The 18,867-nt window shown below is 48.3% G+C and overlaps 1 protein-coding gene across 1 annotated transcript; it reads right to left on the reverse strand.

The window, feature by feature from the left end:
• Positions 1-1,663: 1,663 nt before the first annotated feature.
• LOC146355491 (uncharacterized) lies at positions 1,664-13,146 on the reverse strand. The gene is given in 4 exon segments (XM_084829903.1): positions 1,664-1,832; positions 9,028-9,104; positions 9,256-12,051; positions 12,391-13,146. Coding segments are annotated over 4 exon segments (3,798 nt in total).
• Positions 13,147-18,867: the final 5,721 nt, after the last annotated feature.

An 18,867-nucleotide genomic window follows, 5' to 3' on the forward strand; every position in this document is an offset into this window, starting at 1 on the left:
TAATGGTTACATAGCCTATCACAGGGGCATTTTTTTTTTTTACTTTTCTTGTAATGGCGGCAGCGGCAGCCGGTCAAAAGACCGGCTGCTGCCGCCGCCCCTAACAAAGACCTGCCGAACCGCCGCCGGGACCCGCCGCCGGGAGCGACATCCGTAAAAGGTAAGTCCCATCCCGGGGGGGGGGCACGGGGGCGGGGGGCGGAGAATTTCTCCCCGAACCTTGGGAGGACCGAATGCGTTGGCACTCGGCCCCCCGAAGTTTCGGGGAGAAATTCTCCCCCATCCCTAGAAAGAAGTACGACAAGGCTGCATATTGTCACCCTGCTTATTTAACTTATATGCAGAGTACATCATGAGAAATGCAGGGTTGGATGAATCACAGGTCGGAATTAAGATTGCTGGGAGAATTATCAACAACCTCCAATATGCAGATGATACCACCCTAATGGCAGAAAGCGAAGAGGATTCAAGAAGAGCCTCTTGTTGAGGGTGAAAAAGGAGAGTGCAAAAGCTGGTTTGAAACTCAACATTAGAAAAACTGAGATCATGGCATCTGGCCCCATCACTTCTTGGCATATAGAAGGGGAAGAAATGGAAGCTGTGACAGATTTTATTTTCTTGGGCTCCAAGATCACCGCAGACGGTGACTGTAGCCATGAAATTAAAAGACGCTTGCTCCTTGGGAGGAAAGCTATGGCCAACCTAGACAGCATAGTAAGAAGCAGAGACATCACCTTGCCGACAAAGGTCCATCTAATCAAAGCTATGGTTTTCCCAGTAGTAATGTATGGCTGTGAGAGCTGGACTATAAGGAAGGCTGAGCGCCGAAGAATTGATGCTTTCGAACTGTGGTGCTGGAGAAGACTTTTATGAGTCCCCTGGACTGCAAGGAGGTAAAATCAGTCAATCCTAAAGGAAATCAAAATTTTGAAGGCAAAGGCGACGGCAGAGGATGAGATGGCTAGATAGCATCACCGATACAATGAATATGAACTTGAGCACACTCCGGGAGAAAGCGCAGGACAGGAAGGCCTGGCGTGCTATGGTCCATGGTGTCACGAAGAGTTGGACACGACTGAATGACTGAACAACAACAACAACAATGGAGAACAAGCTTCATGTGCAGCAGTTCTCAGATGCTATAGATCCACATCAATTAGTCTTTGAACAACAAGAAATTGGGCCTTCTCGAGCCCATCATTGCCCACAACTTCTGCAGAGAAGCCTAGCCTATGTAGTTTCTTCTCCGTTGCTCTCATCCAGCAGGCAACATAGGAATCCGAAAGCAGTAAGGAGAGATGGTTATCAGGAACTGCTAGAAAGCATAAACTTAACCACCACTTCAAGGCATCAATCCGTACCTTGCATTCAGGGCATTGGATACCACTTCCAGATAGATTGCTGGGTTCCCCACACCAGAAGGAAGGCCCAATACCTTCCTAAACAATACAGACTGGAGTCCTTCCCTTTTGGAGTAGAATCCGACATCAAACAGGAATGCCATGAGTGAGCTCTTCGTTTTGTAAAGTTGAATTGCAGAGGGGATGAACTGACCACCTTGCAGGAAGAAAAATTGTGAGCTCAGCTGCTGGCGAAGGTTGGCTGAATCAATTGCCTGCCTATGTTGCTAGGACCAGAATCTGGTGCTTTGCTTTTGTATGCCTCAGTATTTTATACGGGAGACTTTTTTGATGCTGTTACCATTTGAAGCCCATTTATATTGTTTATGGGCTTTCGAGAGCACTAAAACTTTGGACTTGCTGTAGTTGATGGCCAAGCTGTTCTCGGAGCAATAACTCTCCAATCCAGACAATAAGCAATTGAACCCAATTCTGCAAAGTGACAGCAGTGCAGCGTTATCAGCATAGAAAAGTAGCTGCATCTTAGCCTTGGACAGCTTGAGAGCATGGGAATCAACATTACAGAGACAAGTGGCCAAATCATGCAAAAATAAATTGAAAAGGAAAGGGCCCCATATACTACCCTGTCTTACACCCCCTGTACCAGGGACTGGATAAGAAACCTGTCCCTGATGCCGACATCTAAGTTGACTAGGGGTGCACGAAAGCCACTTACCTGGTCTCGCAGCTTGCTTCGTGGTGGGGAGGAGGCGCTTCGCTGCTCCCCCTGAAGTTCAGGAAGGGGGGGGAGGCTTCCCGCCTCGCCCGGCCGAAAGTCAGGCCGGGGGTGAGGCTTTCCGCCTCGCCCGGCCGAAATTCAGGCCGGGGAGGAGGCGCCTCGCCTCGCCTGGCCGCAAAATAAAAAGTAAACAAAAAAACAAAAAAAACCCGCCCCTGTGATAGGCTACGTGACGATTAACGTAGCCTATCACGGCTAGATCTGCAAAGTCAGCCATGATAGGCTAAGTTAATCGTCACGTAGCCTATCACCGGTGACTTTAAAAAAAAAAAAAGCGTGTACGCAAATCTTTACGTAGACTACAGCGACCAAATAAGGAACGTGAACGGCGGCTCCCTCTGGGGGCCGCCATTAGCCGTATGCACTTTTTTTTTTTTTTAAGTCACCCGTGATAGGCTACGTGACGATTTACGTAGCCTATCATGGCTGACTTTGCAAATCTAGCCATGATAGGCTACGTTAATCGTCACGTAGCCTATCACTGGGGCGTTGTTGTTTTTTTACTTTTATTGGAATGGCAGCGGTGGCAGCCGTTCGAAAGACCGGCTGCCGCCTCTGCCCCTGTCGAAGACCTGACGAACCGCCGCCGGGACCCGCCGCCAGGAGGGACATTCGGGAAAGGTAAGTCCTGTCCCGTGGGGGGTGTGGGGGCAGGGGGGTGCAGAGAATTTCTCCCCGAAACTACTTCGGGGGGCTGAACACGTTGGCGCTCGGCCCCCCGAAGTTTCGGGGAGAAATTCTCCCCCATCCCTAAAGTTGACTAGAAGTCTGAGTATAAAAGCATCTAATGAGGCACAGTAGACTCCTGTCCATAGATCCTGTATAATGGACACAGCTATCGGCATCAGGACTAGCAGCCCTTGATACCCTTCTCCTCCATGAATTTTTCCAATGCCCCTTTAAAGCCATCAAATTAGTGGTTATCACTACATCTTGTGGCAGCAAATTCCATAATTTATTTACACACTGTGTGAAGAAGGACTTCATTTACCTGTCCTGAATCTCCCACCAATCAGCTTCATGGAATGACTCCGGGTCTGGTATTTTGAGAAAGGGAGACAGACGTCTCCCTATCCACTTCCTCTAACCGGGCATAATTTGAAACACAACGATCATACAGTGGAGACTGATAGCCAGTCTGAATGGTGGGACAGTGGGCAAGTCAGTAGAGGCAGAGCCAAGGGATCATGAGAGGCGGTGACAAGGGGGATGAGTGGATGAGGAGCAGTCTTTGAATCCCCGACCCATATCGCAGAAGGACAAAACTGAGGCATAAAACAGGCCGGGGGGGGGGGATCACATAAGCACACAAAAGGACTCCTTTGCATCCACCTTCCCCTGTTCCAGCAATAACTCCCATTTCACAGAGAAACAGGTGACTTTCAGATGATGAATGGGAGCAGGGAGTCCACACAGCCGTAGTAACCTTGTTCACAGTTAAATATAATGTGATACTCTAGGGATGGCGGAGAATTTCTCCCCGAAACTTCGGGGGGCCGAGCGCCAACGTTTTCGGCCCCCCAAACAAGTTTCGGGGAGAAATTCTCCGCACCCCCCCGCCCCCGCACCCCCCCCGGGATGGGACTTACCTTTGCCGAATGTCCCTCCTGGTGGCAGGTCCGGCCGGCGGTTCGGCGGGTGTTCATCCGGGGCGGGAGCGGCAGCTGGTCTTTTGACCGGCTGCCGCCGCCGCCATTGCAATAAAAGAAAAAAAAAAACGCCCCCGTGATAGGCTACATGACGATTCACGTAGCCTATCACGGCTAGATCTGCAAAGTCAGCCGTGATAGGCTACGTAAATCGTCACTTAGCCTATCACGGGTGACTTAAAAAAAAAAAAGCCCGTACGGATAATGGCGGGCCCCATAGGGAGCCGCCATTCCCGTTCCTTATTTGGTCGCTGTAGTCTACGTAAATCTTTACGTAGACTACGGCGAAAATAAGGGCAATGCTATTTGCGTTGCCCTTATTTTCGCCGTGGTCTACGTGAAGATTTACGTAGACTACAGCGACCAAATAAGGAAAGCGAATGGCGGCTCCCTATGGGGGCCGCCATTTTCGTACGCGCTTTTTTTTTTTTTAAAGTCACCCGTGATAGGCTACTTGACGATTAACGTAGCCTATCACGGCTGACTTTGCAGATCTAGCCGTGATAGGCTACGTTAATCGTCACGTAGCCTATCATGGGGGTGTTTTTTGTTTTTTTTAAACTTTTGAGTTCGCGGGCGGGCGAGGCGAGGCGCCTCCTCCCTGGCCTGAATTTCGGCCGGGCGAGGTGGGAAGCCTCCCTCCCCGGCCTGAACTTCGCGGGGGGAGCAGCGAAGCGCCTCCCCCCCATCCAAAAATCTATTATAAAGCATCCACCAGAGCAGGCCTACTCAGAGGCAGTGTGGTAGAAATTTATTTATTTGTTTGTTTGTTTATTTATTTCTGTACCACCCTAGGGCTGAAGCTGTCTGGATCATGCATAACTTACTTGTAAGAAGTAAGGACTGGACTGCTCAGGAGGAAGTATAGGCATCTTTTGTACTTAATTATAATAATGATGATTATATCCCTTGGAAGCCAACTGGGACCCTTGACCCCCACAACCACACCCCAAACCATAACATCAGTGATAATGATCATAATTAACATAACACATGATATTCTCAGAATTACACAGAAATCTGCCTTTGGAATACAGGAAGAAGTTAAATTTCCATTTGTATACTTTTGTATTTTTAGAAAAATCCTGTAAGTTCTACCCTTAAGTGTTCTGCCCTTAAAGGTGGCCTATAAATTCCAGTCCAGCAGGCTGTGCTGAGGGAGATGAGAATGAGACACAGTGACACTCCTGCTGGATGGGGGCCTGGGTGTGCTGGGAGATGTAGAACTTCTTTCTGCCTGACGGTGCCTAGGATGGCATCCAGTATCCGCACCCCCATCCTTCCCCATCTGTTCTTCCTGTTGTGTCATGTCTTTTTAGATTGTAAGGCAGGAATTGTCTTCACTTCCCATTGGAGTTCAATATGTGTTTCCTCCTCCCTCCCAATCCCCTTTCCTTTCATGTTTTGTCTTTTTGAATGTAAGCTTGTGGACAGGGGCTGTCTGATTTCCTAACTTTGTAAGTCACCTTGGGAGACTTGAGCTAAAAGGCAGAATAAAATGCAATAAATACAGAAGTAGGCTTGCATACAACTTCAATCTATATCTCTCACTCAAAAGTGTTTTTAAAAAAGCACTGGAAGCTTCTGTGATTAATAATAATAATAATAATAATGAGAATTTCTGAGTGCAAGATACAGCATCCTTCTGATTCTGTTATGAAAAGTATTCTGTGTAACTGGGAAGTTTGCACTTTTTATGCTCCATCCAGGTTCATCACTTACATTTTAAATACCTCGCATATAGATTCCCAGTAACTGAAAGAAGACTGATGGGATGGTACTTAGCTCAATTCATCCTGTCATCCTTCTTAAAAATAGGAATATGATCTCTTTACTCCAGATATCGGGGATCTTTCTGGAGTTATGAATGAAAATAAATGAAACTGAAAGTAAAGGAGCCCACCATTCTGAATTAGATTTTAAAAGATCGAGGGCGGGGGGTAGAATCTGGGCAAGGAGCTTTACCAGGTATACGTTCTGCCATCAAATCGATAACTTCACAAGGAATAAATAATTGAGTAAGTTATGATATTCTGGAGCACCAGAGGACAGTTTGAATCTCTGTAAAGAGAAGTTGTTAGTATGGTGAAGAACTGCAGAACAGTGTCTTTCCCATTCATCATTGGAATGGAAATAAAATAGGCGGGATGTTCTAGGTGCTCTGACAAGGTCCCCAAAACAAGATGCCTATCCCTTTCTGAAGCACATATTAGTGGGGTCCATTTCTCTCTCTCTCTCTCTTGGACGATTTTCTTTTGATTGATAAGTGCTTCATATTCTCATTTCAATTTATAATACTCTTTCAGTAAGCAATAAGCATTTGCAAGTGGAGATGGGTTAAAGAAGATGCAGACAACAAGCTTGGGTTGAAAATTGGGCCACATTTATTGAAATACTTGCAAAGGGGTAACTAGGACAGGCATCTAACTGTGTCAGCGGCTAGCTGGCACTTCTTGGGCGAAAACACACCCAGCCTGAGGGGTGGCAGTGATCTCGCCATCCCTCCGGACTGCCCCTTCTGAGGGAGGTAGACCTTCCGGTGTCACCCCCGACCCGGTGCCGCACAACACCTGGGTGAGTGAGTAGGGTTGGTCTCCCAGGCAACCCTTATCCCCCCGCCGAGCCGCATAACCCATTCGGGGGGCCTCAGGCGTCACCTGTCACCATAAGGTGCCTCTGCATGCACACCATCCCTACTTTCCTGTTTTTGCCTGTCCTAGCCGCCACAGGAGTCACAAGCCTAGAGCTTGTGAAACTCCCCCCACCTGCGCAGAAATGTAGCAGAAATCAAAGTCAGAGAGACCACGGAGTAAAGGAAAATGAGAGCTTCTTTATTTAACGCGCGGGCTTGAGGCTGGAATCTTTTCCAAAGAGCCAAAAGCCCTGAACTAAGTTACACATTTCTTTTATAGTAATGATGACATACATGCGACCCTTTCTCCTGTCTCCTCTTTCGTGGTTTTGCAGTTAGCACAGTTGTTTACAGTACAGGAAGTGGGCCACAGGATGTTCTATCTTAAGACATGGTTACAGCTTGCAGTAAGCAAAATGTTAAAGGCGTGACTAGGTTGTGCGATCAAGCTTGCTGACAAAGGGCAGTTTCTTCATTGCTGATCTGTTGCTAAACTATACTAACGTTGCAGAAATATAAGACCACTCAATCTGGTCTTAAATATGGCTACTACATTCCCCCCTTAAATGCATAATTTTCCTTACAATTATAGCATTTCTCAGCAACCTAGGTTATTTTATATCTTGCAGTGCTAACAGCATATAGCGGGCAGCAGTCTTCGAGGTTAAGGCATTCAGCATATTTCTCAGGCAACGTATAAACCAGGGGATACAGAGACATAACAGTATTCCCATTAACACTACAGGCAGAATTAGAACAAATGCCGCCTTGAGCCAATTAAGATTTGGAATCCAAGAGGTCAGCCAGTCAAGCCAATCATTTTTCTCTATTGTGATATCGGCCACAATTTGGTGCAGTCTGTTGATTTGTTTATCTATAGCATTGCTATTGTCAGATAAATTGAAACAACAGAGGTTCTGATGGGTTTCACAACCTAAATGATGAAGGAGGTAGAGGTAATCTATACCAGCCCTGTTTTCTAGCACGGCACCTCTTAGGTCATGGAATTCTTTATTGAGCAAGGACAGAGCTTGTGAGGTGGCGTTTATACTTTTTGCCATGGCACAGGCCAACCGGTTAACCTCTAGACCATTTTCTAAGGCTAGGCCCCTTATCCCAACTAATGATACTGCTAATGCCAGCTTTTCTGAATCGGAGTAAAGTCGCAAATGGCTATTACAATCTTCAGTCAGCTTTAAAGCTCGACGTTGTCGGTGATGGGCTTTCTTTATTGGCCACAGGGGAAGAAAAGGGGCTAGGCGACTGAGGCAACATGGTTGGCTGTCGGACAAGTTGGCTGGAATAAATGACCACATACGGGAACCACAGGTCCAAAACCATCCATCAGGTAAAAGTACATGTGCAAAATTAAAGGGAATATCTTGAACTGTTTTGCAATTTATGGATGGACCAGGGACAATTTTACATCTTTTTTTACAATTAATCATTCGTGCACACGTAGCATTTGTAGCGGCGACAATAGGGGTGTTTAAATAGAACTCTGCAGGGGGTAGAGTTTTTGAGACAGCACCCCATGAAGGATTATGAGAATAAGACAAATCTGTAGTATAACCCCTAATTTCTATTTTATCAGGTTGTCTACAGACAGGTATTAGACATGTGCTAATGAGCTTACTGGTGGGTAGGTTCTTTGGGAGGCAGAAGTGGGTGATTCCAGTGATGTTAGCTAAGTGTAGCCAATAGTTTTCAGCTAACTTTTGGGGCAGACCTTCTTCCTTAAAGACACCGCCTTGTGGGATTTGCTTTTTCTCTTTTATATCAGGCAAGAAATTTGGGACATCACCTTCTAGAACCTCTCTTTTACCTACGCCAGGTCCCCCTTTTCTACATGCTGTTAGAGAAACATAATTTACCACTACTAATATTACTAGCTTAGCAGCACCCATACTTGATCTTCTTGGGATCTGACCGTACGCTGGACAGCTAATTTCCTGGTTAGCTGCAGTAAGGTCTAGTCCCCTTTTCAATTCTCCAGTTGCAGATCTGACCGTACGCTGGGTGGACAGTCTCCCGGTGTGTCCACAGTAGGGTCTAGTCTGAATCTTCTTACTGTTTTTTCAAAGTGATTTTTAAAGGATTTTCAGGATTCCTGTTTATGGTCCATTCCCCCTCCCTTGCCCTCTTGACTCGCGTCCAGTGTATCCAGGGCTTAATTCCAGCTACCTTTACAGCTGTAGGGGTGGAAAGTATAACAGTATTTGGTCCTTTCCATTTGGGAATCAGAGGGTCATCTCTCCATTCTTTGATCCACACCTCGTCCCCTGGTTGGAAGGGATGAATTTCTGTAATGGGAATTGGGGGTCGGTTCTCCAAGACAAACCGGCGTTGAGCTTGGAGGACTTTGCCCAGTGCTTGAATTTCCTGCCTTAGACTGATATTCGCTAGTTCATGTAGGTCTCCTCTTAACCCAACTAATATTTGAGGAGGCCTGCCGTACATTAACTCAAAAGGGGACAAACCAGTAATTTTGTGAGGAGTACAGCGAATTCTAAACAGAGCTAAGGGCAACATTTCCGTCCATTTTCTCTTAGTTTCTTGACATAACTTGGCTAAGTGAGTCTTAAGGGTTCGATTCATCCTCTCTACCTGTCCAGAACTTTGCGGACGGTAAGCACAATGGAGTTTCCATTGAATGCCAAGTAACGAGTTAATTTCATGTAATACTTTGTCAATAAAAGCAGGACCATTGTCAGATCCAATGAATAGAGGTAGGCCATGTCTGGGGATAATGTCCTTCATTAAGGCCCTTATAACTTCTCTAGCTTTTTCAGTCCGGGTGGGATAGGCTTCTACCCATTTGGTATAAGTACATACAAAAACTAATAAGTGGCGATAATGTCCTGCCTTGGGCATGTCGGTGAAATCGACCACTAGGGCTTCAAAAGGGAGAGAACCATATTGCTGAATTCCTGGTGGAGGCCCTTTTCCTTGTCTTGGATTATTTTTGGAACATTCTACACATCGCGCAGACGCTGAATTGGCAAGGCCGTGCATGCCATTGATGTAAACTTGCTTCTGTAGCAATGCTGCCAGGGCAGTTTTTCCTAGATGGGTAGCTCTGTGTGCCATTTGTACAATACTCCAAGCGAGCCGATGAGGTACATAGATTCGTCCATCCGGCAACTCCCACCACTTTTTGGCTGTTTTTTTAGCTTGGAGGGAATTAACAGCCATCTGATCTTCTTCTGGAGTATATGCTGGACACATATCCGCCAAGTTGACTTGGAACAGCGGAGTTGCTATGACCGTTACTTCTTCTTTTTCTATATTTTGTCCCTTTTGGAGGGCAGCTTGTTTTGCTACTTGATCTGCCCATCTATTTCCTTTTGCTACATCGCTGGTCCCTTTTTGATGTCCGCAGCAATGCATTACCGCCACTTGTTTAGGGTGCCATACAGCATCTAATAAAGCAGATATTTCTGCAACGTTTTTGAGACCTTGGCCAACTGAATTTATTAATCCTTTTTCACGATACAATGCTCCATGGGCATGGAGGGTAGTGAAGGCATACTTGGAGTCCGTGTAAATATTGACGGTAAGTCTAGCGGCTAATGTTAGAGCTCGAATAAGAGCAATTAATTCTGCTCTTTGGGCTGAGGTTCCTACAGGCAAGGGATTGGCCTCAATGACTTTGGCGTTTGTTACTATTGCATAGCCAGCATATCTTTTTCCATTTTGGACAAAACTGCTTCCATCGGTAAAATAAGTGACATCTGGGTGTGGCCAAGGACTATCACGCAAGTCTGGACGGCTGGAGTAAACTTCATCCATAGTTTTGATGCAGTCGTGTTCGGGCTGACTTCCTGGCGCTATTGGTAGTAACGTAGCTGGATTTAAGTTGGATGACACTTCTAACTTGATACGCGGGTTCTCACAGAGCATGGCTTGGTATTTGGTCATGCGCTCATTGGTGAACCAATAATTCCCCTTGTATTCCATCAGGGTGAGTACTGCATGTGGAACTCAAACAGTTAATTCTTGTCCCATTGATAACTTATCTGCTTCTTGGACTAAGAGGGCTGTTGCTGCAATGGCCTTTAAACATGCTGGCCAGCCTTTTGCGACCGGGTCTAATTGCTTAGATAAATATGCAACAGGTCGCTGCCAGGAGCCTAGCTGCTGTGTTAGTACTCCTACAGCTACATTGTCTCGCTCGTGCACATACAGTAGAAAAGGCTTAGTCACATCAGGCAGTCCTAGAGCTGGCGCTTGGAGTAGTGCTGTTTTAATATTTTTGAAAGCTTTTTTCTGGGACTCTTCCCACTGAAACGGTGCCGTCTCGGGGCCTTTAGTAGCTTCATACAAGGGCTTGCACATGACAGCGAAGTTAGGAATCCAAATTCTACAGAATCCAGCGGCCCCCAGAAACTCTCGCACTTGTTTTCTAGTGGCCGGCTCAGGCAAGGCACACACAGTCTCTTTTCGTTCGGGGCCCAATTCTCGCTGATGTTGAGACACTATAAACCCTAGATATCGCACCTGGGTTTTACATAGCTGCGCCTTTTTCCGGGACACTTTGTATCCGCGTTCCCACAGAAGGTGTAACAATTCTCGTGTCCCTTGCCAACACTCAAGTTCTGATGATGCTGCAAGAAGCAAATCATCTACGTACTGCAGCAGAACTCTTTTTCCCGGTTCCGAATGGAAATTTTGAAGGTCTTGACTTAGGGCAGTCCCAAACAGCGTAGGGGAGTTTTTAAAACCTTGTGGTAAACGACACCACGTTAATTGGGTTTTTCTCCCTGTTAGTTGATCTTCCCACTGAAATGCAAAGATAGCTTGACTTGTGGGGGCCAGTCGGATGCAGAAGAAAGCATCTTTCAGGTCTAAAATAGTAAAATGAGTAGCTTCGGATGGAATTAATCCTAGCAAAACATAGGGATTTGGGACGACTGGATGTATTGTCACGGTTGCTTGGTTGACCATCCTCAGGTCTTGCACTGGACGGTATTCTTCAGTGCTGGGCTTCTTCACTGGCAGAAGGGGTGTATTCCACGGTGACTGACATTTTCGGAGTATCCCATATTTCAGTAGACGATCTAGGTGCTTCTGTATTCCTAGTATCGCTTGGCGTGGCAGTGGATACTGTCGCACATGTACTGGTATTGCTCCTGGTTTTAACTCAACTACAACTGGAGGCACACATCTGGCCATTCCTGGAGGGTTATCTTCCGCCCATACTCCAGGCACCTGAAAGGCTTGCCATGGCTCTTCATCAAGAACTGGCATGGTCCAATGTAGTCTCCACTCTTCCTCTTGCGGATAAGTGAGTGTCAAAAGCTTGCCCTTCTGAGGCTGCCGAAAGGCTACAGTCGCTGTTCCGTCTTCTTCAAAGGATATTTGGGCCCTTAATTTTGATAACAAATCTCGTCCTAATAATGGCATTGGACACTCGGGCAGATATAAAAACTGATGCTTTACTATATGGCTCCCAAGCTGACAAGTCCTTTGTTGTAACAAATGCCTTTCCTCTACTACTCCAGTTGCCCCTACTACTCGTACTTTTTGATGGGTGAGGGGTGCCACTGGGTAGGTTATTACAGAGGAGGCCGCTCCGGTGTCTATCATAAAATTAATATTTCGGCCCCCAACAGTGGCGGTGACCAAGGGCTCCCCGGGGCCAAGATGAAGGGGGCCCGGTCTGTCCTATTCGAGACTTTCTGTCGCGGCCATCCCCGTGAAAGGATTCATCTCATATCTCTCTGTGGACTCTCCTTGCCTCTGCCAATTATTAGGTTGCCAGCTTGGCTGCCCCCCTGCTCGCCCTTGGTATTCTCCTTGATTCCCTTCTTGGTACATTGATGGTCCACCTTGACACTCACGCCACCAATGTCCATCTTTTCCACACTGTGCACACTGATTTCTCCTCAAAAGTTCTCTTCTTCCTCTTCCACGTCCTCTTTGCCCTCTGCCTCTTCCTCTGCCTCTTTCTCCAGTTTGTGGCCCTACTAGTGCTGCAGCTAGCAGTTCTGCCTTTTTAACCATTCTCTTCTCTTTCTCTTTCTTTTCTTCTTGATCTCGATTCACATACACTTTCTGAGCAACTTCTAAGAGTTCTGTCAAATTTTTTCCTGCAAACCCAGTCAACTTTTGAAGCTTTTTCCGGATGTCTTTGTAACTTTGGGCTACGAAAGCCATGTTGACTACCTTCAGGTTATCTGGGGCTTCGGGGTTGAGGGGGGTATACTGGCGGTATGCATCTAAGAGGCGTTCTAAATACTCTCCAGGGGCTTCGGTTGCGCCTTGTAGCACTTCGGAGACTTTAGTCATATTTATAGACTTCTTCATACCCGCCCTCATAGCCTGCAGCAGCAGGGTTTGATACTGGGTAAGACGCTCTAATCCCGCAGGGGTATTTGGGTCCCAATGGGGATTCTCTAAGGGCACTCTTTCTCTCATCCATCCTTGGGGGTTTACATGGTTTTCAGGAGCCCTTTCTAAGGCAATACGCTCTACCTGTTGATGGATTCGTCGCCTTTCTTCTGTGGTGAATAATGTCAATAGAAGCTGTTGGCAATCTTGCCAATTGGGCATATGCGAGGCCATAATACTAGAGCATAGCTCTACTAACTCATGAGGTTTTGTAGTATAAGAGGCATAATGGGTTTTCCAATTTAATAAGTCTGAGGTTGTAAAAGGCGCATAGGTATAAGCTTGAACTGGAATATAATGCGCCTCTGCCTCTGGGTCCGGGTTATGCACCATCTGGGTTACTTGCCTCAGGGGAAACAAATGTTGAGCCTCGTTTTCCGACTGACGAACAGTAGGTGAGCTCTCTTCGTCACTTTGTTGGAACAAACATCTTTTCTTAAGGGCATTTGCTGATTTTACTAAATCTGCAGCCCAATTCCTTAAACTTTCCAGTTCTTCAGTTTCCTTACTTAACGCTGTTTGAGGCGATAAAAAGGGAACCTTCAGACCCTACAGAAATAGACGTCTCTGCAGGCATCATGGGGGAGTTGGGGGCAGTAGTTGAAAGCAGCGAATTATTGCCTGCTAGGCTTGAAGCCGATGGTGACAGTTCCAAATCGAAACGTGGGGCTATGGTACGGTTTCTGCGGGGAGGCCGGGAGACGACATAGGCTCAGGAACTCCTGTGTTTTGGCGCGGTGGCCTCACGGTGACATGGGCCCGCGGTGGGAGCGGGGCATAGGCGGGTGGCGACGCCGTTAGCTCTGTTAAGTCTTCATTTGGGGCGTCTAACACTGGTTGCATTTTATTGGCTATCTTTTCCTTTCTAAGCACTAAAATTTTGGCCTGGGTTTCTAAGCATTTCTTAAGCCAGGGGGGAGAGGTGCGGACCACAGAATCCCATGAGTCAATGTAGGGAAATTGGTCTGGATGCCCAGGCTCCCCTACCACAATGGCATATACACGACTAATTGAGCTAAGATCTAAAGAGCCTTCAGTGGGCCATCCCACACCAAAAGACGGCCACTCTACTTCACACAAGGTTCGCAACCGTTGTGGAGTCATGGGGGGGTCACCATAATCTCCACTGAAACCCTTCTTAAAATTCTTTAACATACATCCCAAGGGGGTGCAAGGTTTGCTTCCCCCTCCACCCATAACCTCCCTCCTAAATTGAAGACAGACACAATTAGGGAATAGGGATTGGTCAGTAAGTAAGGGGTCTCACTGGCCGACACAAGAGGATTTTATACACCACGCACTTTGCCACTGGCCTGGGCACCCGGACGGTCAACGGTATGCTTCAGAAACCGCAGTAGCCACTCACACAGTCATCATTCTCTCCACTACATCCATATGTCCCTGCCACCCACTTTTCCCACTTTTTACCAGAGCAGAAAACGGCTTCCCCAGCTTCCTCAGCTTCCTACTGAGTACTGGCGTGCTGGGTACTGGCGCCCACTCGGGGGTGTGATCAGGCCCCCCTTCTACTCACAAGGAGTAGGTTCTTTTCGTATACGTATACTAACACTGACCTTCTTCACAAGGCGGGGCCCTCTTTTTTTCTGCCCAGTGGCCTTTCTTCACAAGGCGGGGCCCTCTTTTCCCAAATACTTGCCTTTCTCCTGAAGGCTTCCAATGTGGGTTTCAACGCAATTTCAGCTGCGATACAGGCAGGGCTCAAATTCCTTTCTCCGCTCGCAGGGGTTCCCTTGATGCTCACAGCCGTTCAGGAGATCCCGGCGCAAGCGGTCTCCCGTTCACCCGACAAAAAGGTCGGTGGCGCCAAGAAGGGAAAATGTGCGCCGAGGTCTCCCTCCTGGTGCGGCGAAAAAGAGCAGGCAAGTGCCACCTGTCTGGCTTAGAGCTGCCACATCCGAGTCACGGCACCATTTATGTAGCAGAAATCAAAGTCAGAGAGACCACGGAGTAAAGGAAAATGAGAGCTTCTTTATTTAACGCGCGGGCTTGAGGCTGGAATCTTTTCCAAAGAGCCAAAAGCCCTGAACTATGGTTACACATTTCTTTTATAGTAATGATGACATACATGCGACCCTTTCTCCTGTCTCCTCTTTCGTGGTTTTGCAGTTAGCACAGTTGTTTACAGTACAGGAAGTGGGCCACAGGATGTTCTATCTTAAGACATGGTTACAGCTTGCAGTAAGCAAAATGTTAAAGGCATGACTAGGTTGTGCGATCAAGCTTGCTGACAAAGGGCAGTTTCTTCATTGCTGATCTGTTGCTAAACTATACTAACGTTGCAGAAATATAAGACCACTCAATCTGGTCTTAAATATGGCTACTACAGAAGAACTTCCTGCGGGCCCCTTTGCAGATCAGACAGAAATATGTTATTCACTAAATGAGACAGGCGGACATCGTCCTATCTGTAACGCTCCCTCCATGTCCACAGAATTCCCTGGCAGGTGGTGCATCCATCACCTCATTCACATGGCCATAAGCCATTTTTCTGTGCACTTTTGGACATGCCCTGCCACTGGCAATGTCATTCCATTCCTTCCCATTGATCCATGGGAGCATTGAGGGGTCCAATAGGCTACTTCCGGCCAGGTATGCCAGACCACCTGCATCTCAACCAAGGCCTGTTTCATCAGGTCCTCGCCTGGCTTACAGCCGAAGTCATTCCTCTCAATGTGCAGCACCTGGACCTGTGGAGGAAGACTGACAAACTTTGGTGGAACAGAGTGAGGAGGGGGCTCCCACTGTATGCCACGTCTGTGAAGCCACTGGATCTTAATGTGACAGGGTGACAGAAGCTGAAGTCTGAAGACAACATACAAGCCCTTCGTGCAGCTCCAGACATCATAACGTGCCCATGTAAGAGCACCCGTACCGGTGTATGATGAGTCTGCTAAGGAAGAAGCGCATTAGGGCAGACAAAGCGAAAATTGTGTCAGGAAGAAGCGGACAACTCACGAACGCAGGCCAAAGCACTGTAAAGCCCCATTTTCAAAATGTCATAACATGCCTGAGAGAGAAACCTCCAGCGGCTACCATGGAGACTGCATCAATGTAACAACAATGGTTTCTGAATTGCAAATTACCTAGGCCTAGCAGGGTAGAGCTAATGTAGAAACTGCCCAAATTGCCCTTAAGTCAACAGTAAGCCGTTGAAGTGATAAAACGGAGGCCCCTCTCAGACCCGGGGCATTCCATAAAACCCATAAGGTGCTGACAGGGCATAACCCATTGACTTGCGTTTGGCCATGGGCCACTGCCATGCCCTTGCCATACCGATCGGTTTTTTACCAAATACGTAAATGGGTTATATTGGGCCAGACCTGTACCTTGGGAAACGTCTTGCTGGAAAGCTCAAATAGAGGGCCATTACCCCCGGAGCCCGAAAGGGGTATCCGGAGAGAGAGGGTGGCTAATTTACTAAAGCAGGCAACATCTGTGCACAACACTATATTGCATGCCGAACCCTAAAATCTGACATGGAGTCAGTGAATCCCAGCATTGTGGGCTGGAAGGCTAAATGGCCAGCTTGCGACTTATGGTCCCAGATAGTCTGTTGTTCCTTAAGGAGGTGCGAAATTGCGGCCAATGATCTATAGATAAGGGCCATGAATCCTATCGCTGAAGCTTTGCCTAATGCGCGGCACACCCTACCTGCTCTGTCGCAGGCGGCTCCTGTACGAAGAGCCATGGAATGCAGGATGGCAAGCCTGGCTTCCATATCCCAGTCTCCCATGGTACTGCAAGGATGGGATCTGGGAATGGAGCACCCACGGGGCTAAGGCCCAGAAGACATTGACCTAATTTCATGACAATTGGGTTTGCCTAACCCGGCACATGGTGGACCGAGAACCAGATGTTGTAACACTGACTCTGAAGCGTGAACACACTGACACATGACATGACCCTCCAATTTCAGGAGGACGGAGAATGAATAACGTGGACATGTTGTCAAACCGAAGGGGGGGGTACTGACTTGGCTATAAGGTCATCCAAAATGTGCTTGGCGGCAGCAACAGCCTCCACTCTACAGGCCACTTCCCACAGTACAATCGGACCTGCCCTAAGAATCTGAAACCCCTTGGGGTAGCGGCGGAACCATGTGAATCCGCAGTCCGGCTTTGAGGAGAGGCTCACGCTTCTGGAAGGAGGTGCCATTAAAGCTCTACTAAGTTGAAGCCATGCCTATGGATACATGCGCACAGCAGAAGTGACTCTGGTTCGATGGTGCGACAGCCGCAGTCCCTGCACTCCCCAAACTGAGCCAGCATGAGAAGGCACGGTCAGGGGCCGCTACCCTAACTGTGAAAAGAAGATGCCCTACAATATCTTGCCTGGCCCCCCAAAGGAAAACCCTAGGAAGATGTATAACTGCTTGGAGCTGTGCCCAAAGGACCTGAAAGTTGTCCTGAGGGAGGCAAGAATAACACCTAAGGGTATCGGATTCGCTTCACCGAATGTTGATGTGGGAGACAGGCCCTCAGCCTTTTGTGAGCTAAGGGACACCGAGGCAACAGGAAAGGGGAGCGATACTTGTGTTAGGTCAGAACATTGACCACCGTCTTTGGACTCCATGTAGCACCTGCCCATCAGGGACCCGTGGCCGGGATCCCAGACCAAGACAGCTGCCTCATCGAAGAGGTGTGTCGCACTGATCAGAGATGATCAGGGATCTCGTGATTAACTGACTGGCCCTCTGGGAAGAGAGGTTACAAATCAGGATAAACTCCCTAGAGGATTTCCTGGGCACCATTTCGAGAAGGGAGATCCCTAGAGTAGATAACGAGGTGTGGAAAAAAGGGGGAGCCTAAAACCCTTCTGCCAGTACTGCCTTGTTAACCTCTCATGAACCTGTCGACGCCTGGTGAGGAGAAATGTTGCTTACAAGATAAGGATGGCATATGTTGACCTAGAGCAAGGGGGGAGGGGTCCTAGAACCTAGCATAAAACTGTGTTCCAAGTTAAGACGCATTCCCCCAGTTGGGGTAGCATCTTAAAGCCGGAGTAGCGGCGCCAACCTAACCAGACATGGGCCAACCAGAGCTTCCTACTGCCTCGGCCTTTCCAAGGGGGGGACCCTACCATCCCCGGGGATTGGACAAGAGGTGCATGAGGGCTGACTGCTACAAGGGAGCACTTATGACAGAAACTGCACATGTCCTGGGAGTATATGCCCTTGGGGCTGTACTCCCAGCACAGACAGCGGTGCTGAAGTAGCGGACCCGCCATAGGCCGAGGGCCAGTGTGGGAGACAGCCAGGTGAATGTGGCCATTGCCAGATATGTCACTGAACCTGGCCGGGAAGGAGTCAAAATTGGGGGGAAAGGTCCTGACCCAATCGGTCCCTGTGCCGAGAAGGGCAATGGCGGCCCTCCTGCGAAAGGCCTCAACATAAGCCAGTCACACACCTCCTCAGGTGAAAGTCATTACGAGAAGGAGTAGCCCTGGTGACATTACAACTTGCCAGATTAGCGTAGGGATCTGATATGCCACTTACCCCAGGTAAGTGGATGCCCAAGTGGGCGGGGGCAGGCGAGGGATCCCAAATTAATCCAGCAAAACCCTGTAAGATGCTACATTAAGCGGCTAGGCTGGGGTTACTGGGGTGTGACCGATGGCACTGCAGGCGGCCCAGGCGTTGTATAGGGAGATGACATTGAGAGGGACCGCCGCCCCCGGGAGGTAAGCTAAGGCGGCAACCCCACGGCCCTGAAGGTTGCCCATCTGGACAAGTGGGGCGAGGTGCAGTCATCTCAGCCGTATCCAGGGCAGCCGCGTCCGGGTCCCTGGGAGCAAGGGAGACAATGCCGCTTGCAGTGCTACTGACGGAGATGCCCCAGGAGGGCGGACCGCCCCAGCTGTGGTGTGTCGCCTGGGCGAAAACCACAAGAAAGGAGATGGAGGCTTCAACAGCATCCAGACGAGCTGCACCCAGTGTGGCCGTGCTCTGATCCTTGACTGGATGTTGATGCTTGGGCACTCGGGGAAGAGGAGGCTGCAGAAGGGAGGAGCTCAACCGTGGGTGGTGAGCCATCT

Source organism: Heloderma suspectum, chromosome 2, assembly GCF_057233095.1.
Source record: "Heloderma suspectum isolate Gila_16-S chromosome 2, 16-S_ref, whole genome shotgun sequence".
In the NCBI taxonomy this organism is placed as follows: domain Eukaryota; kingdom Metazoa; phylum Chordata; class Lepidosauria; order Squamata; family Helodermatidae; genus Heloderma; species Heloderma suspectum.